This window comes from Amblyomma mixtum, chromosome 1 (genome assembly GCF_055824585.1).
Source record: "Amblyomma mixtum isolate Tamu chromosome 1, ASM5582458v1, whole genome shotgun sequence".
NCBI lineage: Eukaryota > Metazoa > Arthropoda > Arachnida > Ixodida > Ixodidae > Amblyomma > Amblyomma mixtum.
Genome location: NC_143012.1, coordinates 10050716 through 10073169, shown reverse-complemented (window position 1 = coordinate 10073169; position 22454 = coordinate 10050716). Strand labels below are relative to the sequence as shown.

Genomic DNA, 22454 nt, shown 5'->3' with positions numbered 1-22454 from the left:
GGTAGCGCGGCCTCACTGAATAGCTTATACGATTATTCACGGAACCCTGACGAAGCTTTTATCCACTTATACAACACAGCTACAAGCAAGGCGGTTCCAATGGCCGAAAGGTGGATCACCCCACTATACCAAATTTGTTCGCTTCTGTCGGTCATACTGCTAGCTACCGCGATATTACCGCGCGACCACATAGATCGATGCCGTTAACGTGTAAACAAAGCAAACCAACGCTGCAACTGCCGGCAGCACTTGTATTTCTTGTGCAGCCGAGAAGCAGCATAGGTACAGGGTTTCGCTAGGACGGTTTTGTGGTTACTGCGCTGCGCCGCACTCTGCCTCCACTGGGAGGAGAGCGGCCCGCATCAAGGAAACAGGCCTCCAAGTACAAAAGAGCAGACATTTACTCACGCCGTCCTCCAGCGGCACACACAACCCAGCCACCCCAGCCCGAATTCTCCGAGCATATCGCATACTCCCATAAAAAGCATGTCACACTCCAAAGACATCTGGTGTACGGTCGTGATGGTGCTGTTATTGGCCTAGTGTGACAGCTTGGTCTACCACAGACAAGGTCTGCCAATCGGTCGGCCGATTGTCGGTGTCGTCGCCGGGTATGCGTCGTGTCGGGCTAGTGTGACGTACTGCGATGGCCACGCACTTACTCTTGCATTCCTACTGGAGTTGTAAAGTTGTAATTCTTTCTGTGCACCGCACCAATACGTATTCAATGCAGGCTGAACACTCCGCAGTGTCAGAGTTCTCGACACTCTACGTGAACATTGCACACAGCGCTAAACAGCCGAGCTGCGTCTTTTCCTGCGGTGGCGACTGCATCCGTGTACAAAGCTGCGGGCCCACATGACTTCTTATAATGACATGGACATGTCTACCATTCACAGAGGTTATAAAGCCTACTTGTCGTGCATGGTACAAAGGTACTTCATAGCGTCTTGGCCCGTTTGGCAGCCCGGCGAAACATGGTGCCTGATTTCTGGGTTTGAGAGTATACGTGCAAGCCGGTCTTGGTGCAGTAGCATCGCATTTATATCTGTAAAGGCAAACTTAGTGCCCGTACATTCGAGTAACTCGCGTAGCTTTGCGACAATGAGAAGACAGATTACTTCACCAGGAAAAAAAAATCTTTATTAACACTTTCCTTATTAGTTCGTGCTTATACAAACAAACAAAAGAAAACGGTATCACACGAGGAATTTGCAAAACAAGGGATCGTGCAGACTGGTGCACTGCCATTCTTCTCTGAACACGTGAAGACCAAGCAACGTATGCACACTACATCTTGTCAGTGTGTCTCAATACACTTCTGTGCACGCCACACAAAAAAACTGACCTCTTTTGACACCCGCCTTCTCACATGGCAGATTATAAAGCTCACAGGTTTAGCGCACTTATACACTTTTTCTCTCCCACTTTACATTTGCAATGAGTTGCAGAAATCAGAGTACGAAGCTACACAACAAACTGTGCTTCTTCTTTCAATTCTTGTGCAGTGTCAAATATGGTACACGGACTCAACTCAATGCTCGGTGAAGTATTTGATAATGACCACAAGCAGCTTGTAATGTGACGTTACAGATGCCACACCGGTAAACCATAGTTTTTTCAGGGATGTTTGGTGACATGAATTTACCTGACAAGCTGTTATTGGTGCAAGATAACTATGGCCTTTGTTGTTGTTATGGTTCATCAAAATGGCGACCGTAATGATGCCATCGCCACATCATGAATTCTGGACACTACACAGAACAATTTGATGGCATTGAGAGCCTTTGTTCAGCTTTGGAGATGAGTTGTAGTTGTTACTGGCGAGTACAGGTGATGCAAATGCATTCTCTATGGCGTCAGGCACATAATGAATATAGACATCAGTGCCCAGTGAGACAATAGAATAAGGTAAGAATAGTCTCGCCAGCAGCCAGCAATAACGTCAACCTCCTCTCGCAGCGAAAGACTAAGCACAGTCTGCTGTGGCTTTCTATTTATTATCTTTTTCAATCTTTACTTTTACAGTTAAGACTTCAGCCTTTGCACTGCTTAAGTTTTGAAGAATGAAGTGCACAAATACGGTCCAGCATTCATCATGAGCTTCATTTTTCCTTCTTTTCTATGTAACTGCAAAGTATTAGAGTGAAAATATATAGATATGCGGCTGCAAGACTGATCTATCCCAAGGACTTTTCAATTTAATGCAATTCTGCCAGAACATCACCATTTCAGTGTTTTGCAATATTTTGTTTTCAATGATGAATGTGGACCATTACTAAGAACAGTGCTAAAAACCAAGAAGTTTCAGATAGCAAAAAAAAATTTCTGCTTGTGTGCTCAGGTTCATATTCGTTGCCCGTGTGAGTGCCGACATCTGTTTGACTTTACAAACATTCATTTTAACATGGTTAAAGACTACGTTCAAGTTTTCTGAGGACACTTTTTCATGGCAAAAGAAGAAGACTAATATAGTACAATCGCTGCAATATGCAGAGCATATAGCAGAATTAACAAGCAATAAAATCATAGTGAAAATTAAGTAAGAAAAACTAATCTTTTCATGTGACAGTAGCATGAAAATGGCACAAAATACAGAACATACATAATCGATCTAGAGGACTTCTCACAGAAATGCAAATTCAAGAACCATGTAACATCTCTATTCCTCAGAAAACCAAATGAAGTAGTATACTGCATTGCAATTCTCGCATGAGAAAAGATGCCTTTCACATCGAACGAAGTCACTTTGATTCTGCTGAAATCATGTCGCAGAATGCAAGTGGCACGTGCAACATCAACAAATCTGGTCCCAGAAGCTATGCTTTTCCCACACCGCGCAGTAATGTCGGCACTGCAGCGGATACTTCGAACAACACCTGAACACACGAATGCTTTGTCATTTCAATACATTTAAGCATCGACAGTTTGTCATCTTGACTACAAAAAAAATTCAGGACTTGGATCGTAAAAAAAAAATTCTCACAGAACTAAAAGCAATTTCTGAAGGAGCGCGTGTGTAGGACAGGACTCAGTAGAAGAAAGATATATTAAATTAAAAAACGTATTCCTAGATACACTTTCAGAGGGAGCTCATTGCTGACAAAGTTCATATGCTAGTGTCATACTCTGTTCTCACTTTTATACAATTATATAACCAACACTCGTGCTGACACAAATGCACCATCAACAAAAATCAACTCTCTCCCCATTGTTGTGGTTGGTAGAAGAACGAGTGCAGCATGCTTCACAGTTGTGGCTTAGCGCTTCTACAAAACAAGCCACAAGGCATGCCTGAAAAACTGAGAAAAAAATTTAGCCAATCAAAGATACTACTGGATCTCAAAACAATTTTTTAGTATAGTAACACCTCTAACATGCGTATTTTATTATCACCAGCTATGTATGGAAAACATAATAAAGAAAGTGAACTGACAATGTCAGGACGATCTTTTATACATCTGTAATGAGCACAAATTTTGCACAACTTCAAGCTGGTTTCAAGCAGTAGGCCAAACGAGTTGAAAACTGCTGCTGGTTTTCAGAAACTTGAAACGCTTTATGTTGCTTCAGGTTCCTTTAAAATGGTCGCAGCGCAAAGGACCACAGCAGTGAAGCACACTGCATCGAGATCTGAAGAAATCTGCCACTCATACACACGCACACACATTCACATGGCATCTCTGCACACTCGTTACACCACTCAGCCATGTTGACACATGCGTTCCCAAGGTGCGAGGAACACACTCCCGAATGTATATATTAACATCGCACAAACCCACATCTCAGTGTGAAAATAACCACGCTCTGTCACTTTTCACCACTGAAAGCAACTTCACTAACAAGAAAAAAGAATGGGGCAGCTGCATCAGAACGCTGCCGTTTAGGCATCGAGCTTGCTGAGAAAGGAGTACATCACTGATGTCATCAGGGAGACCACCAGTTAAGCTTGTCCTCAATTAAAAGCAGGTCAGGATGGTATGCTGTGAAAATCACTCCTGAAAATTGCTTTGGTGGAGTGCACTGTTATATGCAATTCAGACTGCTATAAAAAGTAGTGAACATGGCTACAAGGACCAAATATGTGATGAGACATCAATACAAATGAGAGAATGCCAATACTTGGTCATGTCACCGTTATTACCAAATCCCGAGAAAATAACTCTCTTGAAAGTGAAATTTTATTAGAACGAGGCCAGGCTTTATAGCTAACAGAAAAATAGCTTCAGCCATTACTGTATTTTGCAGAGCTTATGTGGTAAAAATAAAAAAAAGCCTTTGTTAACACCAAATTTTGACTTTTCTTGTTTTGTCAAACTTCAGATTACAAAAAGTAAGTGCTGGCAACTCAAATTTTGCTGGTGTGGCTGGGCAGTATACTGAAGGGATTTATTACATGTTGTTCAGACGAATGTTTTGCATAAAAATTTATTTTTGTGAGTGTAACATTACACTGTTAGAGCTCTAACATTAACTGCCTAATGAAATAGCTTGTCAAGTGACATTTGTAAATTTATAAATGGTATTGAGAGGTGATTGGCAAGATGTAAGATCATTTTTACGAGACAGCATGATGTGCTGAATGGCTTTCACGGGTTTACTGGACTTAAGCTTGGTAACAATATGAAATCTAGAGTGCATAAGCCCATCTAATTTTGCTTTGAAGCCAAGCCAAATGCTAATCAGAAAAAATTTGTGTTTCAGAAAAAGCCATTAAAGTAAGATTTGCAAAGAACAGTCCCAAAAGTTCAGATTCTAGTTTGTTACTCCTTAGTCGCGACTAAAGGGTTACTTAGCTTTGATGCACATCGCAAAAGAGGAGATGATCCAACAGTGTAGGGAGCAGAAGTTTTCAGCCAATGTATGTCTATGTTGCTTCAAACATCTTAGAAATTACAATAGGTTATCTACCTAATCTACGACAAAGTGCATGTACACAACTTCATCATGCATTCAGCAATGGTCCACAAAGCTCAGTTAGGACTCGGTCAAAACCAAATAAAGACCAAGTATGTTGAAGCTCAGTAAAGTAGTACTGGATATGATCTAAAAAGCACCAGAAATAGCAATCGATTTCTTTTGCAGTTGCAAGTGTTCTTCTACCTGCAGGAGTCAGATTTCCAGATATAGTCAGACGAAATCTGGTTGAAGCACCGACACTTAAGAGACATTGAGGACAATTCATTGCAATTTCCGTCCTCAATAAAAGTCACTCTTAGACTCTTTGTGGCCATTCTGATGTTCGTTATCTGTATCTCATTAATTTATCCTTTCTTGCTTGAAGAACCTCACTTTCCAGCAAAAGCACTAGCTCCTTAGATTATGGCACCTTTTAAAAGATACTGACTTTAATTAGTTGTCAGTGGCCCTTAACCTTCGAAGTCACCTGCAAATTGCCTCCCAAGTTGACCCTTTAAGAATTCTGTACTGATTGTGGCTAGGGTGCATTATTTGAAGCTAACATAGACCGTTATATGTCTGTCTCACAGTGATGGTGGATGCAACTATTATTATCAGAAGTTAGGAAAGTGTAGTGTGAAACAGCATACTGACGGATTGCTAGTGAGTATTGAGACTGCAGAGGAAATTCAAATGAATGAAGTACTGTTACATCCACTTTGGATTTACACATCCCTTTCTAATCCCTGTAAACCTCTGTCTAGCCAGAAAAAATAAAAGCATGGTAGCCATCGAAAACAGTATTAGTCGCTGTCCAAGCAAGAAGCCCTGCTGCTACTGGCACTGCCATTTTATGCGGTGTAAGGCACTTCGCAAACATGAAAAATATGCGCTCTCTGTCAAATGCAATTACTGGTTGGCTACCAGTAGTCCACTACGGCTACTTTTGGCACTGCACTTTTAACACAAGCATGGTCCGCTTTCATAAAAGATCTATGTACGGCTTCTCGTGTTCCTCGAAGCAAAATATATGTAGCAGTTGCAGCATGGCATCAGCAGAGCTCTGCCTTCAAGCAGTCTATTAAGTAATCGTGCAAAATTTGCGTTCTTACATGTGTGCCTAGATACCCAGTTCAGGGCTCTGAGCATGTGGTGTGCATACACAGGCTATTGATAAAAATACCTGCCATTGCCATCTGTAGCTAAACAAAAGAAGAAAACTTGTGTGATGGTTGGGTGGGTATCAGTGCTCTAGCTTCACATAAAGGGGCATTGAAAGCCCGATGAAAGTGGGCATGAACGTGTGTGCAGTTCATGGAAACACTGAAAACTCTGCTCCCTACAACACTGGAACTTCCAAATAAAAAAAAGGCAGGCTTTTCTTTTCGCCTTGTTTCTATTGCAAACCTTGTTCCTTAAATGCATTGTTTCTTAAGTCACACAGTAGTTCCAGACCTGACCAACTGTTTTCCACTGTCAACTAGCTATACTTTACGCACTTCCCAATAACTGCCTGCGAGTTAAATCCTTTACCCTCGCCACTCACACTCACGCCCTCGTCGAAGTATAAAACAAATGATGAATGTGATCATCTTCCTCACTCACTCACTTGATTCACTAACACGAGTTTCACTATGTGCAGATGTATACCAAAAATTGACACCAAGTGCTAACTGCCATTGGAAATATCGATGCGGTGCTCCTCGCCTGCAATGTTCTGCTTTTGTTTCCCGGTGGGGAAATGAAATGCCATTCAGTTTCAAAGCTGCCATCCGCTGGCTTGGACGGGCATGCAGATGAAGACCTCTTTCGCTCATTCCGAAGTCAACAAGGCAAACTATAGCGTCTGAGAAGCCCGCACAACAAGTTTTTCAGGCATTGTGGGTCACAACCCAAATATCTTGAGGCAAAGAGCAGAGGGAGAGTGCTGACAAAAACATGCCAGAGACATATACCTCAACAGGCAGAACAGAAAAAAAGAAACTGAAATGCAGCGTCAATCCTTCTTAGACACAAGACACAAAATGGCCGCTAAGTAGATGGCACCACCATGAGTGCACCACTGTTCTTGGGTCACAGGTGGCGCACTGTCACACAAGTTGCCGGACGACAGCGTCGAGTAGCAGATGACCCACACGGGAAATGTCTAGTGCTCCAAGCCATGTGCAACACTGGCATCCGTGCGGCAGGCATGCCGTTGGTTTTTGTTCCCATAAACACAAGAAAACACATTAACTGACCAGATGATGTCGACGACCATAGATGGTACTTCAGTGCTTCAAAGTCCAAGCCTGCACTGCCGCGTCGCAACGAAAATGCGAGCAGTCACAGACGGTTAAGCCTAACACAATGAAAAATAAAAATAAGGATAACAGTCTCTCCTTGGTGCACAGCACGTAGTGTGGACAATGCAGGACACAGCAGTGCACGCTGTTTCTAAGCAGGTGACTGCCACTGCCATCTGTTGGTCTGCCAGCTCACTTCTCTAGTCCGTTGGGGGCAGTGGCTAAGCAGAGTGTTGGCCTAAACGCGTTCACATCACGGTGTGGACAACGATGCGAAGCGCTGACTGTTTCATCTTGTTCTCGTCAGAATGATGTTGAAGTGCACGGTCAGCAGGGCGGTCAGTGCAACGGCCCACCTCACTGACACCAGTGATGAGGCACTGTTCACCAGCTCCTCATTCTTAGCCCTCGTCTCGTTTGGCAACTTGTCTCGGTTCTCTGCAGAGGAAAATGAAGATGAATAATTAGGTAAATACACACCAATGCCATAGAAAAAGCCCATCAGAATATATAGTTTTCACAGCACAGAAGCAACCACAGTGGGCAGAGCTCGTAAAGAGCTCCTGTGGCATGCATACGGTAACACAAGTGGAGCAGGAGCCTTGATGCACAAGCTAGATACAGCATGGGTCACCTGTACTATGGTGGCCTATGCGCTTGTGATAAAGACTGCATACTGAATTACACTAGAGCCAGATGGCAAAAGAGAAATCCAACTACAGTCTTCCAGTGAAGGCACCTTAGAATTCAGAATGAAACTACGAAATCTGTCAGCAACACTGCCGGAATTATTGCAGTCAGCCAAATTCAGTGCAGAAATGGATAGTGGCCCCTCTCAGTAGTCGACAATAACCTCTGTCCTGCACTTGCTACAGCTACCACCTCACACCTGCGAATTGATTACGCCACCTGATCTACTGCTGTTGGCTGCTTTCTTTTGGTACCCTGACTGTCACCCCAAGAGCATACTATGCTAATTGCTATGCTATGAATCACCTTAATTGCTATGAATCACCAACTAGTGTGAACCCACACCTGGTTAACTCTATCCTCTCCCTTGGCTTCCAATATAATGCATTTAACATTTGGTCCTAGCTTCAGGCTGCTTGCTACTCATCTCTCAGGGTCACCAGTCTCATGCCTTTTCCACTGCTCACTGCAGTCTTTGGTCTTTCAGCTCCTCCTTTGTTCATGGGGCATCAACAAGCAGTGCAAACTAGTACAAACCTATCTGCTGAAACTTGTAACAACTGCCTGACGGTGCAGTGACCGGGGACCGATGATGAGGGGAATATATATTTCTAACTATTTTCATAAGTACAGTAATGGGAAGAAATATTCAAAATTATAGTTGGTTCATGGACTTTAATGTGACAAAAAGACTGGCTATACGGAACACTGTAGTGGAGGGTTCTGGATAACTTCTACCACCCGGTGTTACTTCACACTGCACAGTACACGGGCCTCTGGAATTTTGGTTCTAGCAAAATGTGACCACCTCGACTGGAATCAAACCTGCGTATTTCACATCGGCAGCCCAGCACCAACCACTCAGCCACCGTGGTGGCTTTCAACAACTATAGTTGGATACAAATAAAAAATGCAGAGGCAGATGCCCCACAAGGATTGATATCCAGCTGAACGATTGCCATGACTGTGTGGTTAATCCTCTTATTCCTGCTAGGGTGACATCACAGGGGGCTGGAAAGAGCAATTGGATTAACAATGACGTCATGAAAGCCTGTTGATGTCATTTTCTGGAAGGCCTTCTTACACAGGCATTTGCCTCTTTGCTCTTGCCTTGTATCCGACTATAGTGTACGACACTATGTGAGAAACTCGCTGATCAATCGCGAATCACTACCACACGCAGAGCGAGTGGGCGCCTGCGACACATAAAGGCACCCACCGGCGGTCTTCTTGGAAGACTGCTTCCCGTCGGCCACAGGCACATCGTACGTCTTGATGGGCGGCCTGTTGGGCGGCGGTCGTGGCGGGAACACGGGCCAGCGCCGGGGCGGGGGCATCGCCGGGTCCTCGCCCGGCAGCGGTGGCGGTACGGCTGTCGGTTGCAGCCACGGTGCCCGAGGCCTGGCCGGGGGCAGCGCGGGCCGCGTCGCGTTGCTGCCGCCGCCGCTTGGCCAGGGCCGTCGCCGGTCCGAGGGCAGAAGGTCGTCGCGTGGCACCGATGAGGGCACGGCTGGCGGCAGCGCAGTGCTCGTCGACGTCGACCGCGGCCGGGAGGTCGTCGCGGCTGCAGGCACAAGACAACGGCTCAGCGCTTCGTACACTCCCGCGGGCTAGGCTGGCAGGTGCGCCATAGCCGGCCGATGTGTAGGCACTTACAGCGAACTTTCCAGTTGCTTCCAATCAGTCTCAATCAAGATTTACTGCACATTTATTGGCAAATTGTGGCACGTTTAAATACAAATTCTTTCCTCGAACTATAGGAGGTATCCGCAGTGACCTCCTAATTGGCATACATGTGGCACGGCAAAAGACTTCACTCATGTCTGATCAGCATATCACCACCTGACACGGCGTGCACCGGCCGCTGTAGCTCTGTGCCGTACAACAGGATGAAACCTGTGGCATCCCATGAATGCACCACCTATACCGAGTGTTTCAAACTACTTATTCGATAATGATTTTATACCGCGAAAGCCGTGCTACTGCACCCCCCCCCCCCCCCCCTCGCCGTGAATGTGATGTAAGTTGAAGTGAAGCATCCAGCTCAACAGCCCTGCGGCCATTCTCCGCCAGAAACACCGCCCATTCAACTCTACATTCCACAAGCGCTACCCACCACCGACCCTGCTACCTCAATTTACCCTCAACAACGCCTGTATCCGAGAGTTCCGTAGTTTCTAAATGCCCTCGGACACGAATTCTGATTAAATCAGGCGCACTAAGCTGACCGCATCAAATATAAACGACTACAACAAAGACTACGACATGTAGTGAATGATCTGAGCACTGAAACCAGCACGCACATAGCATAGGCCGCCAGGTTTCTTGGTGGAGGCTCCAGTGGTCTAAAATACACGCAGCAATAAATAACGCATCATTGACAGATATGAGAAAGCAGGGGAGTACTCACTCTTGCTAGGGTCGCAGCAGACCTTGAAGATGACCTTCATGTTGTGGGTGGCGCATCGTCCGCCGATGCGCTGGTTCAGGCCCTCTATGTTTCCTGTCGAGGTGGCTGCATTGGAACGAAGGCAGTGACGTCAGAGAGAGAAAAGGAATAAAAACATACCGCAGACAAGACGTGCCAAGGACGTGGGGTCAGGATGCCTATATCTAGACAGTCCCAGCTGCCAGAAGCTGGTGTGCTGTTTTTACCGCGGTCTCACCGAGACCCGTGGAAAAAGGCTAGCGAGGCTGTTGACGGAGGTCCACCGATTAGTGAAACTTGGGCATGGTTAGAAGTGGCAAGCCAGCAAAGACGATACTGGAATCAGCACGGAAGTCATCTACAATTGAAGACATATACCACGGCTACAGGCGTGAGGTGCATTAGCCCAAAGGCATACATACTCTCTGACTCTTCTAGCTGTTTCCGTCCATAGTCTCCGTCACTTCGAACCTCTTCGCATTTCCGCGTGGGTATACTTAAATGTCGACAGCAGTACATCGATGCACGTAACGTGAGCCAATTAATTACCATCCACCAAAGACGTGAGGCTGCCTTCCACTAAGAGCGACTGCTCCGGTGAAGCGGTGGTCCCGGGTACGAACCCCGGACCAGGACGAATTTTTATTTAACTACGACGTTTTCTGAGAAAGCTGTACAGCTTTCCTTTGTAGCCGTATGGCTGCGCTCGGGTGGATGCCAATGAATAATTACTCCCTTATTAAAAGCATAGCTACACGTTGCACTCATTACTGGGAGCGATCGACCGAAGGGTCTTCATCAAGCATTTCCGAGGATTATGCATGCAGGTCTCGCACAAGCAAACAGGTAACCTGAGCACTGCATTAGGGCAAATAATCGGGCTAGTTGGCTCGACATCTTATTGTTACTGCCATTGGCCTCAAAACAACACATATGGCTCATAGACATCGAATATGGGACATGGTGTAAGGTGACATGGGAGCGCAGCGCAGCCCTCGCGCGCTGGTTTTCAAACAAGGCATGCGTTCAGCCGCCACTCCTACGATGACGTTACACGCAACGGGGCAAGTCGCAGCGGAGTATACTCACAGATGAAGTAGTAGTCCTGTCCCGGTCTGAACTCTAGCCCCCCCGGCTGGGGCGTGAAGGAGCGGAAGGTGATCGTGAAGTACATTAACTGGTGGGGCTTGTCGCAGACGGCGATGATGCGAGGCGTCGGGTTAGTGATGCGGCACGAATCGTACTCTTCCTTGGACACCTGCACAGCAAAGGGGACAGCCGATGAAAATTACACAAAAGGTAACATGAGTCCTCAGTTTATGATTAGAAAAGCCGAGAGAAAAAAAATATGTAGCGTAATCTGGCGCCATTTCATTTATGACAGAAACAAAAAGGCCATACCAACCAGCTTATTCTCACTTCCTATAAAGTAGAAAACTTTCTACAAAGTCTCATTTTACTAAGCCTTTGTCAAACCAACAGGCATGAACATTATGAAATGGCGGCTGTAAGGATATACCGTAAGACAGTCGGGAACCTAGGACGCTTCAGGGGAAAACGAAGCCGATAGTTTTATTATTAGCCGCCGAGTTGAGAACACTGAAGAGGAGAAGAAATTCAAACTCTCGTTTTTAATCTGTGACAGTGGAAGGATATGATCATAGACAAACATGGCGTCAATGGGCCTAAAGTGCTTTCGTCCTTTGATGGGTAAAAGCCACTTTTTTCTTGACTGCGACTACAGTTAGGCAATCTCGGGAGAGTGCGAAAAGACAAAGCAGCAAGGATGGAAGAGCGGGCTAGTTGGTAGTTCATCTTGGAAAAAAACAGCGCAATCTTAAGACAAGGATGAAGGAAGACAAGACGATACAGCGCTGTATTGTCTTGTCTTTCTTCGTCCTTGTCTTAGGAGTGCGCTGTTTTTTCCCAAGATCTATTCTACCCCAATCGCCTGCATTGCCAGGAATTGGGGACAAGCACTTCTAGTTCCCTTGGCTGCCACCATATGTCGCATGGCTTTGGACAACTAAAGATAGTGCGTTGACATTATCCCTGACGTGACAAAGACAGAAAATGACCAAGTGGCTGCAGAACAGAACGCGATTCGCTGCTAGGCTTAGCAGTACATGACTAGGCACTGTCCTGAATTCCTGATAATGCACCACACCAATTCAATGCTGGCGAAGGTGTGACTTTGCCTGCGCCGGTACGGTTTTGTCACCCTAGCCATGGTATACCTTAACGAGTGCAAACAGACTGAACAGCAGCCAAGAGATGCTAAGACAGCAGGCAATCTTTTAAGTAGCTAAATACTGTAAGTAAGCTATACGGGCCCAGTTTAAATTTGTTTCGCACTGCTTCACAAAGCGCAGTTTCCCCCACGAACATTAGCCGCGATACGAGTAATAATCTATTTACTCGTAATTACGCATCAGATCTTGAGTCCCGACTCCATTAAACGGTGCCGGCGCGCCAGGCAAGGCTGTCTGGACGTGAATAATGAAGACAGTCTCCGATGTCCATTTTTTCTCATACAGGAGCGGCCTTACACACAAGCGCAGAACGCAAGTGCACGTACGATAAAGAAATGCTGCGCGGCAACGCGGCAAAAGATAGAAAATAAATCTTGCAGACAAAGCAAATCCAAGGCGCGCGGCCGCACTAAAACGAAAAAGTGCAATCGGGAAAGAGATAAAAACGCAGCTAGGAGGCATATGATAACGTACGAGCGCGCTAAGCGACCAGATAGCAAAATAAACGCGAAGCAGTCGCTGGCAGAGAAGTTATAAATGGATAATCTTTAAAAATATCGCTCTGTTTTTCTCTTATTTTCCACTCCCCGAATGTGCGGCCCTCGCCATCTAATGCATGCAACGCGTGCGGTTGCACGCACGCGGAGGGAGGCGGCGTTTAATTTAAGCGGGCAACGATGCTTTGCGAAATGCGGAAATCAGGAAGGGCGGCTAAGTGATTGCTTTTAGGCATCGCCGCGGCGCGCGAGCGCAATCTGGCCGATGATTAATAAGCGACGTAAGCGGACGATTCGCGGCTGGCACAAAGTTAATGACGAAGAGGGAGAGAGGGGTACGAACTGCGCAACAAGCGTGCGCTTTCCCCTGTTAGAAAAAGTATAACGGGCCGACGTCCCAGCTTCGTTAATCTTGACAAGGGTGCTCTTTGAAGCGATGGCTGCAAGAGGGACCTTGGATTGGATTAGGTTAGTACACACCGGCACCCGTCGGCGTAGTATGTCGTAACCTAAAACTCTTCTGTCCCAGAAAGGACTGCGATCTAGCATGGACGGGATTCAGCATGAACTAGATCCAGCATGAACTAGATCCAGCATGAACTGGATCCAGCATGAACTGGATCCAGCATGGACTGGACCCAGCATGGGCTGGACCCAGCATGGACTGCGAGGTGTATGTAAGGCACCTCGCGCGTCCTGTGAATCCAGCCGGGCCCCGGACTAGAGAAATTTATAGAACAGGAGACTGGATAGCCGCCTACCAAAACACCGGTCCCCATTAATCCATGTATTAATCTATGTACCAACAAATGTACAGTAAACTCTCGCTGACACAAACTACCTTAATTCGAACAGCCGGTTTGTTCGAAGTGGCGTTGTGGTCCCCTGAACATCAAGCGTACAACAATGCTGCCCTTAGTTTCGAACCAATTTGCTGTCCCCTTCCAGTTCGAATTACTCAGTCAATAATGCATGTCTAATTGATCCATGTATGAATCGTCCAAGATGATGCGCGCATGCATTGATTTTGAGCACAAATACTTTAAAGACCACATCGCTAAGCGAGGTAAACAAAACCCGCCGTCGAATGCCACATCCGGAGTCTCCAGCGGCATTACGCACAGCACTTATGGATTGAGTCAAGGCCAAGAGAAATCAAGACAGCTGGCGGCGTATGGGCACCGGCACAGGAACTCACGTTGTAGATGATGTACTGCTCGACGTCCTCTTCCTGGGTGCCCGTCCTGTAGACGGGGCAGATGATGTTCACCTGGTCGTACTCGAACGGGATGTTGCCCTTGTTCACGTCGATTATGTGGTCCGTGTTGTCGATGCGGAAGCTGCAGAGACAAAGAACAGGGAAAGAGGAATGAGCACGACGCCAAACGACGACTATACGCGTATTCAGAAGTACACACACAAGTGGTATGTGCACACATGGGCTTATTAAAATTCTTAGTAAGTGACGCCACTTGGTGGAAACGTTTATGCATGGACGTTTATGTCTGAATGAATGAAAGAGCTCTGTAACGCAACAGTCTCTAGCGAAATGTCTTTAAGTTAACAAGGCCAGCGTTTCTCTTTCTTTGTATCTTTCACTTATTAGACAGCGTCGCTGTTTTCCTAGGGTCTTCGTAGAGCTCTTTCATTAGCCAGCCAAGACAATTCCATGACCCGCCATGTAATGTCTAAGCAATGAACGTTACAAGGAGTGTGGATATAATCATGGCTGTTTTGCACGTATTCACACGTATCCGAATGTCAAGAGCATCTTACAGAGCACGAAGGGGTGACCAGGCGCTTCTATCGCTACCGAAACGGCCATTTTTGTCAAGCAATGACGTCATCGCACATTTACTGCCCTACGGGATACAGCGAACTGGGGTTTTACTAGCGACAGCCGTGAACCCTACGCCTGATACACGCCTTCAGTCGTGAATCACAGGACGAAGAACTTCGAAGGCGCAAGCGCAAAAAAAAAAAAAAAGAGGAGGGGGGGGGGGGGGGGGGGGGGCGACCAACGCGAGAAGAGGGTGTAAAAACCGCACTAGCGACACGACAAGACGTGGCGCGCGTCCAAAGTCTGACCCCAAACGCGCAAACCAAAGCTTCACTCAGTCGGGGAAGCGTAGGCGGGGTGGGCTTGGTGGTGACAGGGGGGAGATACGCCACGAAGAAGCAACTGACGCATCCCCTATAGCACGCGTGCGTCAAGCGGAAAGGAGGAGGGTTGAATAAGAGAGAGAGCGGGTTGATGCCGCGGGATTCGGCGCGCATGAGTTAGCGAGAAACGCATATACGCGTACTGGGGGAGCAGACAGTCGACGAGATGAGACAGGCGAGGGAGGTTATAAAACTGGCGTCGCCCCGTAACCAGGGAGCGGAGGCGCGATAAAGACGGAGGCCCGGAGCATATGAGGGATCAGCCCGAAAGGCCCGTAGCGAAGCGCAGAGGCGGAGAAGCCGGCGACTGACGGAGAGAAATCATGCAAAACGGAAACGCACGAGGCTTTAGCAAGCAAGGGCGGAACCAAAGAAAAGAGAAACAGCACAGAATCGACGCGTTCTTAAGGATGAGACGAAAGAAAACTGAACGAAGGAAGAAACGAAAAAGAATAGAACGAAGAAGGGAGGAAGCTAGCGGGCGTAGGAAAGCAATAGGAAAGGCATTAAAGAGGGCTCCCCCTCCACACACACGAAATCACAGTCAAAATAAGGGAGGGGAGAGAGTGGAACAGGAAGTGCGTTTTCAGCCGGCAAGCTACATAGCCTTGTAGGAGAGTGATAGACAGCTTTGGGATTCCGTCGAGAGAAAAGAAGAAAAAAAAACTTCAGAAAAGACAGATACAGGGTAGGATATCTCGGAAAAAGAAAATAAAAAAAGAACCTCGTTGGGAGGAAACATACGGTCCCGGAGGTGCGAAAGTGAAGACGAACGCCGGAAACGGGGATGGGAATGGATGTTAGGGAGGCGTTTACAAAGGCAAAAAAAAAAAAGTGTTCCGGGCACAAAGCAATGTTGGACATAAGCGTGAAAAGAAAAGAAAAATTGAGAAAGGAAAGAGTGATTTAGCTGTATGTAGTAAGCATAACGAGTAACTGACATTGCTGGTAGAGTAACCGAGTTTGCGGAGAAGACAAGGGGGAATGTCGTCGGGAGTGCTCATGTGCCAAAAGAACGTCTCATTGCGGGAACGCCCAATCGCACTGGGAACGCCATTAAACTTAGTCTCCTAAAACGCTCTTACTTGACGATATAGTTTCTTGCCACCGAACTGAGTCGAGTTGAAAATCATTTTTTATACGATGCACTGCGTTGAGTCATGACACCAGTGGCGGCGTATGGCTCCACTGTGATCACAGGCGCCTATAGGCGGATCGTGATGTGGTCGACGCCGACGGCAGTAATGCAAGCCACTGGGGTTTGCTATCTTATGGACTAACGTTAATGTCATGCGATAGCATGGTGACGTCACTGAGGAATTTCGTGCCGTGGACACCGGCGGACGGCTACTTTCGTGCTAATGAGACATATAAGGCTTTTCGCCTTAATAGCTCTGGCACCCTGACGCGACCGTGGGCGGCAGTCACGTGATTACGGAAGCGACGGAGCATCCCTTCACAGTAGGCCGTCCTGGAAAACGCGTGTGTCAGAGTCTGGGTAGCAGCTTAAGGACTCCAGACGAGGCGCGAAGGATTGCGAACAATTAATTGAAACAAACGCAGGAACAGAGAAACGGTAGTGCTCCACTCTATGGGTGAAAACAGAAACTAACCGGAAGAAGTGCAAAGAAATCACGAAGCTGGAGGAAGCATTGCAGCGAAAGAGGCGGAATACTGCGGGCTCAGGTAAACAAGCGATGAAATGATTACAGATGAGTTCAAACAAGTGATATGACTTTCTTTATGCAGACATCCACAGGAAGGACAAAGGAGGCGCAGGAGCAGTAGCAGGCTAACCACACAGGCAGCAGAGAAAATACGAGCTCCATCGAGGACGAGAAGACTCGAATGCCTGAACAGCAACAAACCCGACAACGATGTCGAAGCAGCAACAGAGTGCGCATCTCCACGAACGGTAACGAAGGAAGACGCAAAGCAAGAAAGAGAAAGACGGGGACGATATCAGAACAGTGTAAGCTGCAGGCTACGACACATGTGAGGGCGGCGAAAGGAAAAAAGAAAAAGACTCCTTCAGTGCGAGCTCACATATGTATGCGACAGCCCCGCTGATATTGGCAACCGTCCCTCTCCCTCACCGCCATCCTTATCCCCACTACTCTCACACACACTATAACTGCCCTCCGAGAACCGGCGGCGCGTCTTTAATTAAAGTCGTAACTTTACGGCCTCCCGTCGGCCCGGGGGTTCGGCTCGAAACGGATTCTGGCGAGCGCTCCGAAGTTGTTCCTCTTCCCCCCTAACCCTCTTCCGCATCACCTCTCTCTCTCACACACCAACTTCCTCACCCTTCCCCATCTGGGGCCTCTTCTAGACAGCTTCGTACGGCCAAGAATGCAGGCGCGAATACAGGATACGAGCGGGGGTTCAGCCGAAGAGACGGACATAGAAAAACGGTTTCGGCGAGACGACGCCCGAGCGTCCGAGACGATTAGCGCGCAGCAACTAGACGACGATGAAACGGGCTAACCCCCCTCCTTTCCACCCCCCTCCAACCGCTTGCTAGAGCCGCGAGTCTTCTACTAAAATTCCGAGCAGCACGATATATGCGGGTGCGCAGACGGGAGCGTGATCGAGCCGGGCAAGGTCTCCAGTGCACGGTATTTCGGAAGCGCGCCAGCGGGAAACTCGGAATACACCGCACGCCATCCGAAAGCGTCTGCGGACGACGCAAAAACATTGCAAAGCAGCGCAGTGGTGTTTGCGGCGTTCGGACGTCTCCGCATTCCTGATTGGACGCGCGACGGTTCCAGCTTGGCCGTCGTCGACGGTGCGTGGATTTAACGAGGCAGACACCCGGCGGTGTGTCTACGCGTTCGTGTGTTTTGCGAGTCTGTGCCGGGGACGAGAGAGAGGCATGCCTGGCGGCTCGTCGGTAATACCCAGCGAGCAAACGATGGCCTGGCATCACATAAAGTAGGGTACGTCGAACCCGCACTCCTCTGCAGTTACACTTTTTTTTCCCTCGTGCATACACGTTCGTGTTTTTCTTTTTTGTAGTGCCGGCTGTCAGCACCAGGGAAAACTACCCGGTTGTACAAACTGCAAAAGAAAATCGATTTTGTTGCGAGGAAGTGACAGCTCGGAGAACTTGGAAAACGAAGAAAATAAAACACAAAACTCGATCGCACGTGCTCGTAGAGGCGAACAGCGGAGAATCTGAGGTGCTCGTTGGCTAGAACGACAGGAAAAGACTGGCAATAAAAGCAGCGAGCAAATCATGGACATCTAGTGCAAGCGAACAGGGAGAAAGGTAAAGCATCAGGAAAGTTATGGACATTTCGAGCAACTGCGCCCTCACGCTGACGATGTAGGCACTATGAAGCTACGAGCAGTTACTGTCAACGAACCTGAATTGACAGTGCAGATACATGCACTTCGGCTCGCACTTCTCGCCCGCCTTTCCGTGTTCGGCCTATCTAGATCTAGATCTTGATCTTGTATGTCTGTCTACATTACAAGTGCGGTCACAGCGACAGGCAGGGTAAAATGCATCTGGATAACTTTTCCCAGAGAAAAGAACACAGATTCTTCATAGTCAAGTTGGCATCGGGGTCTTTTTTTTTTTTACTTACCTTCGCTGAAACCTCCTTCGCAATCTGTCCACATCGTAACGAATCATCTGACGGCGTAAGTAATAATTCTTGTACCTCAGTCTTTAATGGAACTTTCCATTTTGCTCAACTCTCGCCTTGACTGGAAGACAGCAGAAATAAGACGACGTCGGAACGTGCGCGACACGCGCTCACGAACGCAACCTTAAACAACAACAAAAAAAAGCGAGAGAAAGGACTGCATATATAGTAAAGAGATGAGGAGAGTGTGAAGGGGAAAGCGGACGCGTAGAGGCCGTTCAGATGATGGACCGTCGTCACACCTCAACGACTCCAAGCGTGCCGGTCCATGTCGTAGGCGTATACGGCGCGTGGCTTAAATATCTCCCGGCGTAAAGAGCCCGCGCTGGGAGGATGAAGAAGAGGTCCTGGCGGGGAGACATACACGTCTCCATTCCTTTCACCTAACGGCGTGCGCGTCGTGCAACAGCTGAAAGCCATAAAGAAACCTCTTCCTTTTTTATTTTTTATTCGCCCTCCTCTCTCTTTCTTCCCCCATGAAAACGCAGGCTGAGTTGCTTTCCATTTCGCTTGCCTGGAGAAACGTCGTTTCCTTCATCCCTTTCCCTCTCTCTCTTTCTTACTCGAAAACGTCTCCAGGCGTACGCAATGCCCCGAAGCAGCCGGGCAGGTTTATTCCCTTTCGCCCCGAGAGCTGCTGCCATTTATAAGGAAGCAGGAAACATAGTGGGGCCAAGGCATCGTGATAGGAGAACCCTGCAACTCAGGTTCAGGCGAGTCATCCCACAAGCTCTCGCGGGATTACTCATGATAATGGCGAAACGGTGCGAGGATATCTTCGAAACGGCGAAATGATATTCGAGTTGCGCGAACCGTTATTCGCCCTCTTCAAAGACGAAGGCGATTAGTGCGCTAAAAAAAAAAAAAAAAGCTGATCAGTTTCCTCACTGGCAGAAATGCATGACTTAACAGCAGTACGGGCTTCCATAACAACGCAGTTAGACTAAATAAATAATAAATAAGATAGCTACACAAGCTTGAAAATGGTCCACAGTGGAGATTTTGAGTCTGAATCGGTAACAGCGACACGCATGCGATACTTTATAAGCCGAGCTCCAATGGTAAAAAACAATAAGAGCAACAACACTAAAGATCAAGGTTAACAAGATGCACGGGCCTGTCGAATACAGCAAGAGGCAAGAATGACAAAGCCCACGATGCTGCAAAGACGTTAGCCCGAGAGAAGTCCTTCATCAAGCAGCTGTGCCAGTGTCGGAGGACTGAAGCCGAACCTTCAACCTCAAAACAGCGCGTATGCCACCACTGAGAACGAAAAATAAATCGTAAACACACGTAGAAGCCAAAGCACACGTTACTCCTCAGCCATCACGTTAAAAATGAAGCGCACGCCACCTTCGTTCAAGCTCGTTTTTTTTTTTCTTTCGCCTTCACTTCTTCTCTTTCTGAGGGGGGAAAAAGATGAACGAGGCCCCCGGGAACGCGGAGTAGAACCGCAAAATGCCCATCATAAGGGCTCGGGATGAATATTAGATTAACGTGAAACGTAGAAGGGTAAGCCAAACCCGCCTGGGTGAGGAACAGCAAAAGAGAGAAAAGCCCCAGAACAGTAAGGACGAGAACACGGGTCTACGCGGCGAGGTGTTAAAACCCCGAGCCTCCATGCGTCGGCGTAATAACGGGCGAAACGTCCGGAAGAAGAGGCGGGGCTTCAAGTACACACTAACACGTGGGAAAGAAAGAAGGGATAACCGGTGCACGAGGCGTAAATGGGGACGAAAGAGGTGAAGAAATGCGAAGGATGTACCTACGTGGGTGTTAACACGCGCACTCAGGCACGCGCCTTGCTCCGTAAGCTGTGTATGAAAACATAAGCGGAGAGCGTCAGCAGAAAAATATATACATAAAGAAAAACATCGGAAGAAAAAAAAAGTGCCGTCAGTGACGGTGAAGAACGACGGAAAAAAAAGTTGCAGGGTTCTGAACTTTGTTACACGGCAGCCTTTCAAGCACGTTAGCGAGTAAAACAATTTTTAAAACATAGCAGAGGATGAGACCAAGGCTGCCAGGGCGCGAAGGCGTAAAGGTGCGTGTGTGTTTTGCGCGGAGTAGGAGAGGCAGCGCGAAGAACGAAGAGATAAAAAAATGTCGGCCGGTGGCGATGAAAATTTGAAGAGCTCTGTGAGTGTGTTCATGGAGTGAGAGGACAAAATGGAGAGCGCGCGAGCCCACACAGCCACTGAAAGTGGGGCGAAAAAAAAAAAACGAACGAAAAGATGTGTAAGTAACTGGAGTGCTGGAGGACACGGAAGGGTTTTATATATATAATATATATATTTTTTTTCAGCAAGGCCCGTTCTTCGAAAGCCACCCTTGAGAGGAAAGCAAAAATAAGCGGGGAAGTAAAACTAGGTTAGCGGAGGAAAGCTACGCAATGTAGAAACACACAAAGAAAGCAGGGTCGACACAGCGACGTGTAAACCGAGCCTGAAAGGCTGGCGTGTAAAACGAGAATGAAAGGACGTCGGAGGAGACGGAGAGGAGAAGTGCGGCTATAGCGATGGTCTAACCTGAGTAGCGGTTCGTCCGAGAGTTTGGGAGAAACAATTTTGCTGAAATTTCCACTTTCCACGCCCCCGCTCGACTCTCATCCCCTCTCCCCTTTCTCTCGATCGTTCTTTCCTTTTCACTTCCTTTCAATTTCCCCTCGTACCCTCATTTTTTTTTTCTGCGAGAATGGGTCCTTCCCACACTTCCCGACGTCCTTCCATACTGCCGGACTCTGCGAGAAGCGATGCAGTGTTCCCGTTAAACGGGTTACGTCCTTCCTTCATCTGGTTTGTCCGTTTTCCGAGTCATCCTTCCTTATTCCCCCTCTTTTCCCTTCTCCCCAGCCACCCTCTTTTCAAACAGTATCCAGAAAGAGAGAGAGAGAAAAAGGAAAACAAAGAAAACACAGGCCGGGAGGACCAAAGGACGAGCTTCTTTAAAAATGCACGCCTTTCATCTTGAAAAGTGGACGCAGCAACTACGCCTCTACACAGGCCGCGAATAGCGGGCGGCTTTGGGTAAAAAGGACGGTGGGTCCCTCAGGGAAGCACCGAAGGGCAGCAGCTTCGCTGGAACAAGAACCACGAAAACACTAGCAACGGGGACGGAAGATGAGACAAGATAATCTTTCTGCTTTGCTTCCTAGCCACTACGGCCAAGCAGAAGAAATCAAAGAACGAAGCTGGGAGAGCGGACGAGTGGAGAGATGGGAGAGGAAGGAAAGGAGGTTCAAAGTAGCAAAGGGAAGAAAAACCCACTTTGCGACAGCGTTAAGTGAAAAGCGAAGGCTGAGGGAGTAGCGGGCGTGTGCGCTGGAAGCGATGGCGAAACGAGGAACTATGGGGAACATTCCTTTCCTTTCCGTGATTCTTCTTTTCTTTTAAGGACCAAAGCAGCGAGGAAAGGGAAGCGGCGAGCCGACACAGGACGATCAGCGGAGTGCGTACTTCTGGCGACAAATGTGGAGAGCCGCACGCCTGCTGCACGTCAGCAACGTATTTCTTCAATGCTTGCCCCCCTAAAGTTTTAAGCGCACGCGTCAAGCGTGAGCACCATGACATGTTACACATAAAGCTACA

At 47.6% G+C, this 22454-nt stretch overlaps 1 protein-coding gene across 3 annotated transcripts in view; it reads right to left on the bottom strand.

Annotated features, from left to right (window-relative positions):
• Nucleotides 1–1121: 1121 nt before the first annotated feature.
• LOC149365417 (ephrin-B3-like) overlaps nt 1122–22454 on the bottom strand; it is a 316084-nt gene continuing 294751 nt past the window's right edge. For all 3 annotated transcript variants that reach the window (XM_089542469.1, XM_089542477.1, XM_089542483.1), the window contains 5 exons: nt 14250–14391; nt 11392–11560; nt 10285–10389; nt 9094–9438; nt 1122–7622 (listed from right to left, as the gene is read on the bottom strand). In XM_089542469.1, coding sequence (XP_089398595.1) covers nt 7474–7622; nt 9094–9438; nt 10285–10389; nt 11392–11560; nt 14250–14391 — 910 coding nt within the window. In that variant the 3' untranslated portion in view covers nt 1122–7473. The remainder of the gene's footprint in view (nt 7623–9093; nt 9439–10284; nt 10390–11391; nt 11561–14249; nt 14392–22454) is intronic.